Below are 7684 nucleotides of genomic sequence, written 5' to 3'. Positions count from 1 at the left end.
GGGTTTGGGTTGGGATCATCTTGAGTCAATGAAAATTCAAGTCAAATTATTTCGAGTTTAGATAATTTTGAATTTAAATTATCATAAATTCATGTCATCCGGATTAATGGGTTAACTTTTATAATCAAATCAAGTTAGATTTTAACTGTGACAATGTAGGGAAGAACAAAAAAAGGACATTCCTTTAGAATTCAACAAAGAGACCAGAGGCAAAGGAAGGGGGTTAATAGGTCAAAATTTTGAAAGTTTATAAAAAATTTTTATTTTATTTTAAATATTTATAATTTTATTTTTGATTTTTTAAAAATTTTATAAATTCACCTTCTCAAATATTGAATTTTTTGCTTTTATCCTTTCAAACTTGAAACCTTGTCTTGGTTTGGCACCAAGAGAGAGAGTAGATTGTGTTTTGTGGTGGATAGAAAATATATAGGGTTTGCATTAAGTCTTGTCAGGCCTGGGATATTATTATCTAAGTAGACTCCAATATCTTGTTAGAATTAGATTATAAATAAGAGTAACCTTTTGTGATACATATATCATTCACCGATGGAATCAAGGTGGTGATTGCCGTCATCTCTCAATTTTTATTTTTTTTATTATTGTATGTATAAAATTTGAAATATGTAATGTGATTACTCTTATAATTATCTTTTAGTCACTTTTGATACAAAATCTTGAATTCATCACTTCTTTCATTCACTTTTGTAATAATACATAATTATGTTACTTTGTAAAATATATAATTATAGAATATAATATTTCTCTTTTCTAACACCGATAATCTTTCTTCATTGCATTTGGTAACTCATTTTCTAATATGCCAATAATAGAATATTTTCATTGTAAAAGAATATTTATATAGGTGTTATTGAAGAAACTACAAAAATTCAATATCATATGGAAAAAATTAAATGCCGAATTTTCAGTTTTGAAACTTTGAAATACTGGATATATACTATATATATAGAAGCTGTTTGGTATGCTTCTGAAAATTAAATACTGAATAGGCTTTTGATTTTATAAGTCATTTTTGCATTAATTACTAAATGTTAAAAAGGAAAAAACTATAAGGTTTATGTAATTAAATGAACAAACTTTTCTTAAATAAGTAAGATGATTGAATACATTAAATAGTATTTTTTTTACTGCAATATTAAGATGCCTTTGTGAGTTTGTCTGTAGCTCAAGCTGCCCAACATCAAATGTTAGGATAAGGTACATATATTATTTGATTCTTTGTGTTTTTTCTTGTTGTTGGGAGACAAATATCATTAAACACGAGATCCTAATTTTCTTTTCCTTGGTTTTTTTTTTCTTTGCATTCATGGGGTAATATTACTGTTAATTTCATGTTAATATTTTTTTGTTGGTTTTAATTTCATGTTAATATTTTACTACTCCTAGACAATGTGATTTTATAAATTTTGGCAAATCTCCTACCCAAAAAATAAAAAATTTTGGCAAAACTTTCGTGGAATTTTTAAATTCAGTTAAAAATGAGTGAATAAAAATTAAAAATCAAAATCGATTATATTGACTTGTTGAATATATTACTATCATGTAAAAATTTTATGAAAATTAATAATTGGCAAATCATGAAAAATCCATTTGAATTTTAACTAAAACACTCTGTGAGTAAAATATTAAAAACCAATAAAAATCTTTCAAAATTTTAATATTTATGATATATGCAACATGTTTTACAAAATTTATTAGTTTAATCGATCTTGGCTTTGAAATTTTTTTAACTTATTTTAAATTAAAAAAACTTCACTTACATTGTAAGGTACTAGTTTTTAGGTAAAGGTACAAACGTCAACTTGAATAAGATTATTTGATAGGGTATTTGAACTTTATAAATATCCGATTAAATTTTGAAATTCTTATTTGAAATTGTTACATTAATGATTCCTTCCCCCTCACCCTGCTTTTTCTTCTCTTTCCCACACATAGAGCTAAGGAAACTAAATATTCAAAGAAACAGTGGAGATTTCAGCGTTTTCCACAAAAGTTGTGAAGTCTAAACAGCTTTGAGTTGGTTTCTATTGTGCAAACCAGCTGGTGTTGACCATAAATTACTGACCTTTGCTGGGGAGAATATTTGATGTACTCAAGTCATCAAATTTTGATATTTTATTGATAAAATATTATTTTAAAATTTTATTAATAAAGTATTATTTTAAGATATTATCAATTTTTTATTTTTTTCAAAAATAATATTTTAATAATGAGATATCAAGATTTAATGTCATTGCATCAAATATTAAATGTATAAAATATTAATTCTTGTTATAAATTTTAAAAGAAATAAGTGCAAATAATACCTTGAACCATTAAAATCTAATCAGATGAAAAGAATAAAAAATTAGAAAAGAAAAAAATATAAAGGCAAAAGAGGAACCCAGGTTTCGTACTTTTGTCCCCCTCACTAGAAGTAAACGGGGTTTTTGTCAAAAGCGAACTGACTAGCCCTTGACGTAATTTGACCGCTCCCAAGTCGCTCGTCAAGTCAACTACATCAATGACATTACCGACTCAATTAAAATATTAAAACGAAATGTTAATGCACCTATTACAAAGATTTAGGTAACTAATGTGCTGTTTATTTTTAAATGTATTAATAAAAAAATCCTTTTTAAAATAATAATTTAATTAATATGCATCTATCAAAATATTCATTAATCGGATTTAAAAATTAAAATTGTCAATAAAACTTTAACGTCCTCATTTAACAATGTATTTTTTTTTAAAGTTGGACATTACTTCCGACTTATTAAGATTTTGAAATTTGAAATAGATTTAGTTTTCTTTTTTACTTGTTTAACATAACATATGTCGCATGTACAAAATAACTCTATCGACCATCAGACTTATTGCATTTTTTAAAAACATGAATGTTAATGTGACGAAATTAGTTGAGTGAGAAATTTTCTCTATGGAGATTTAATCATTTTTATCAATTAATTTTGTCACATATGTAACATGATATTTTTTTTCATGAATTGGGTAAAAATCAAAATGTTGGTTTCAATTACATATGGCCTCAAAGGAATTGATAACCTTCTCGATAGTTCATTCGGTGTGTTGTAAGTTGTTTTGTTAGTGGGACAAAAGAAAATGAGGGTGGGGAAAGGATTAGAGCAACGTTAAAATATTAGTTGACCAGAGCATTAAACAATCTTAAGATGGACAACTGTTGAAAGTGAAGTAGCCAGCTAATGACCAAACATCTTTTTCTTTCATGATATCATTGCATTCATTCTAAACACTCACGTACACATTAAGACTGCATTCAACTTATTTAGCTTTTTGTTGTTTTCTCAACCCCAATCTCAAAGCCAAATTGGTTATCAACCAAATAAAATTATCCACTCAAACAATCATCTTTGTTTAACCAAAATAATTCTCGATTTTGTTTAATCAAAATAACTATCGACATAATATTTAAAAAAATTTAAATAAATATTTATTTTTTTATTATATTACTTTTGTTTTGAATCAAATAGATCTTTATGACTAATAGTTGAATCAGAACGTCACTTATTATTTTATGTCACATGGTGTTAACATAATATTGATATATCATAATAAATAATAATATGATATGTTGATATAATATGATGATATAATCACACAATTTTTTTCACACTTCATAAATATCATCATATTAATGTTACGTGAGTATAAAAAATTACAAATAATGTTTTAACTAACAATAATTAATTATTCATTAATTATAATTCTAATTAATTTTATGTTTTTAACTAATCAAAAGCTCTTTTTGTTTGTACTTGCACAGATAGAGGCGGGGGGTGGGGGGCTAGTAAGGGCTCTCGCCCACCCTAAAATTCCAAATATTATTTTATTTTATATTAACATTTTAAAATTTTACTTTTTTTTAAAAAAATTTTATAATTTCCATCTCCTTAAATATTAAATTTTTCATTATCATCCCCTCAAACTTAAAATCTTGATTTCGTCACTGGGATCTTCTCCTCTTGTCTTATTTAATAAATTGTTACCTTTTAAAAAAATATATTTATTTGATAAAAATAAAAATATAGGGATTTAATTAAATATAATAAAAATAAAAAATATTTAAATTTTTTAAAATAGTTCATGCAATTTTTAAAAGTATATGTCAATCTTGATCAGGCTGGTCCTCCTTCTATCTTTGACAATCAATATTTTTTATTTTTTTCCTTACTGAAATTCTTAATTTTTATTTTTCAATAGTAAAAATTAGTAAATTTTTTAGTACAAAATAGGTTTGTGCTTTTTGTTTAAAAAAAATGCAGTAAAAAAAAAAGGACAAAAATAACAAAGAACAGAAATAAATATTGGTGAAGGGAAGTTGGAATAAATTTGCAAACTTGTGTACCTTGGAGGGACAATTTATTATTTTAGGTGAAAGATATTTTGGTTTTGCAGAGATTGAATCACAGTAGTAAATCGTAAAAATGGTGGCCACCAATTTTAATTAAAATTCATCATAAGATCTAACCGCCCAAGTAAGAAAACGCGTCCGCTTTTCTGTAGATTTCTTCATGTTTTTCGTCCTATCATTCAAATCACTCTTCTTCTCTTTCCTCCTTTGCTATATATACAAGTACAACCCCACCCTCTCTTCCGCACACTGCACAGCCTCACTAACTCCATGAACGTTCAAACCCTGTCTCTTCTTCCCTAGTTTCTTTTCTCTTGCCTCTCCATGGCTCTTCTCTTCAAGCCTCACCCCCTTCTTTTCTTCCTGGCGACCTGTTTTCTCTCTCTCGCTACACAAGGAAAGGCAGCGCAAGACCCGAACAACTCGATTTCCTTCTCTTTTCCTCTCACTTCCCTCCGTTTCTCTCGTGACAATGTTCAAACTCTCTACCGTTCTTTGGTTTCAACCAAGCCAAACTCGACGGTTCAGCCAAGGCCATCTTCTTATAATTATAAGACGACGTTCAAGTACTCCATGGCTCTGATCGTGGCTCTCCCTATAGGCACTCCGCCGCAGACTCAGCAGATGGTGTTGGACACTGGGAGCCAACTCTCCTGGATTCAGTGTCACAAGAAGGTTGCTCGGAAGCCGCCTCCTCCTCCGACGTCGTTTGATCCTTCTCTTTCCTCTTCTTTCTCTGTTTTGCCATGTACCCATCCTCTCTGTAAGCCTCGAATTCCCGATTTCACCCTCCCCACTTCTTGCGACCAGAACCGTTTATGCCACTATTCTTACTTCTACGCCGATGGAACACTTGCGGAGGGCAACCTGGTCAGAGAAAAGTTCACCTTCTCCCGCTCCCAAAGTACCCCTCCTTTGATCCTTGGTTGTGCCACGGACACAAGCGAAGACAAGGGTATTCTGGGAATGAACCTCGGACGGTTGTCTTTTGCTTCCCAAGCTAAAATTTCCAAATTTTCCTATTGTGTGCCTACTCGTCGGACCCAACCCGGGTTTTCACCCACCGGGTCGTTTTACCTCGGTGAAAATCCGAGTTCCCGCGGGTTTCAGTATGTTAACCTTATGATTTTCCCGGAAAGTGGAGCCAGGCCGAATATGGACCCTTTGGCTTACACTCTTCCGATGCAGGGGATAAGAATCGGAGCCAAAAAATTGCCAATTCCTACATCCGTTTTCCGACCCGACGCAGGCGGGTCTGGTCAAACCATGATCGATTCGGGTTCCGAGTTTACTTACTTGGTCGATGACGCCTATAACAAGGTGAGGGAAGAGGTGGTGAGACTGGTAGGTCCCAGGATTAAAAAGGGTTACGTGTACGGTGGAGTAGCTGACATGTGTTTTGATGGCAACCCCATTGAGATCGGACGGTTGATAGGCGATATGGTGTTGGAGTTTGAGAAAGGGGTGGAGATCACCGTTGAGAAGGAGAGGGTGCTGGCTGATGTCGAGGGTGGGGTCCATTGCTTGGGGATCGGACGCTCCAGTATGCTTGGGGCTGCTAGCAACATAATCGGAAACTTTCATCAACAAAATCTATGGGTGGAATATGATCTGGTGAATAGGAGAGTGGGATTTGGTAAGGCTGATTGCAGCAGAGCAGCATAGAGCCATTATGGTGCTATAGATATAATGGTACCACCCTTTTGTGTGCATGAGAATGGGGGCTGCTGTGCTGCCTTGCCTACTTAGTAAGATGGGCGTGTCAGCGTAGATCATCTCGAATGATCGTATCCTATCGGACGGTCTATATGAAGCTAAATGCCACGTGTCACGTGTTCATCCGAGAGGTTTTAAGCATGCATGTACTTGGGGGGACTGTTGTATGGTGGTAGAGAAGCGATGAGAAGTCAGACTAGAGTGTATATAAGAGGATGTAAAAATTGTGTTATCAAACTTGATTGTTTTCTTTTATGCATCTTGTTGAGATTCCTCCATTAATTTTTTGTCTCTTAGTATTTCTTTTTAATACATTCATGATCCTTGTTTAAATATGTATGCAATCGAAAATTAAAAATATAATCGATTAATTTTGAATAAAATTTGAAGAAAACACCGAAAATGTGAACTGCAATAACTTTTGGTTAATATTAAAATAAGTTTTAAATAATAAAGAATCGTTCACCATCCAAAGTGATATGTCGGACTTTTTAAATCAAGAAATTACTATGAAAAAAAAAGTAAAAGGAAATATGATAATGAAAACGATTGGATTCAGGGGGCAATAATAAGCCACACAACCTAAAATTTGGGCAAGAGCGATGATGATAACAAAACAAAGGGCTTTGGTTATGGTCATCACGAAATTCAACTACTTTCCTTGGTTGAATTGGTAGAAATGGACAGCTCTCCAACCAATGTGATAGATCATGTTATCTAACACTTAAAATAGAAAGAGAGCACTCCATCGTAATACTGTAAACATCTTTCCTCTTTCTACTATTTAAAGTCCACTCCCATCACTCTCACCCCCCTCCCTCTTATCCTTTTACATGATTTAGCATGTTAATTATTACAAGAAGATAAAAATGGGGTTTAATTCAACATTAACTTTTCATGTATTTATATAATTTATTATTAATTCCAAAGTATATACATATATAAGTAAGATAATTAATCCCGGCCAACAGCCCAAAGATTTTACGAGGAAAAGAGAAGGGGGGCCCAGTTTTAGTTGGACGCTTGCCAAGTAGACGACAGCTTGTCCCAAGTCTTTCGCCGACTCTTGGCCAGCACTGGGCATTGCTTACTCTCTTACTCCCGACCGTCACATGATTAATTAATTTTAGTTAAACTATTTTCACTTTTTTAACCTCTTCTGCGCACGTGGCCACTAATCTCATCCATCATTTCTAAATCATGTCTGTTTTCACTTTCTAACGGCTCCTTACCCAAAGTTGAAGGGCTTTTTCCTTTGCTTTCACTGTTGTGATACCCTCCACCACCTCCCTGATCTCTATGTCAAGGTAAAATAGAAAAGGAAACCAAAAACCGCCACTCTTACTTCATGTTTGCCAATTATTTTGATATAATGTCTACAGCGGCCTAAATTATTTTAAAAAAATTAAATAAATTTTTATTTTTTTATTTCTTTTAATAAAATTTTTATTTTAAATCAAATAAAATTTTATTACTAATAATTAATTATTGATAGTTAAATATCACTTAATATTTTATATTATGTAATATTAGCATGTCATTATAGATGATGATTTAGTGCAATGACAAAATCATATG

At 31.9% G+C, this 7684-nt stretch overlaps 1 protein-coding gene across 1 annotated transcript; it reads left to right on the top strand.

Annotated features, from left to right (window-relative positions):
- Positions 4485-6388, top strand: LOC18601199 (aspartic proteinase PCS1). Its single transcript, XM_007032056.2, has one exon. The coding sequence runs from the start codon at positions 4715-4717 to the stop codon at positions 6053-6055; it is 1341 nt and encodes a 446-aa protein (XP_007032118.2). The 5' UTR covers positions 4485-4714; the 3' UTR covers positions 6056-6388.

This window comes from Theobroma cacao, chromosome 4 (genome assembly GCF_000208745.1).
Source record: "Theobroma cacao cultivar B97-61/B2 chromosome 4, Criollo_cocoa_genome_V2, whole genome shotgun sequence".
NCBI lineage: Eukaryota > Viridiplantae > Streptophyta > Magnoliopsida > Malvales > Malvaceae > Theobroma > Theobroma cacao.
The sequence above is the reverse complement of the archived record's forward strand: the minus strand, read 5'-3'. Positions and strand labels throughout refer to the sequence as shown.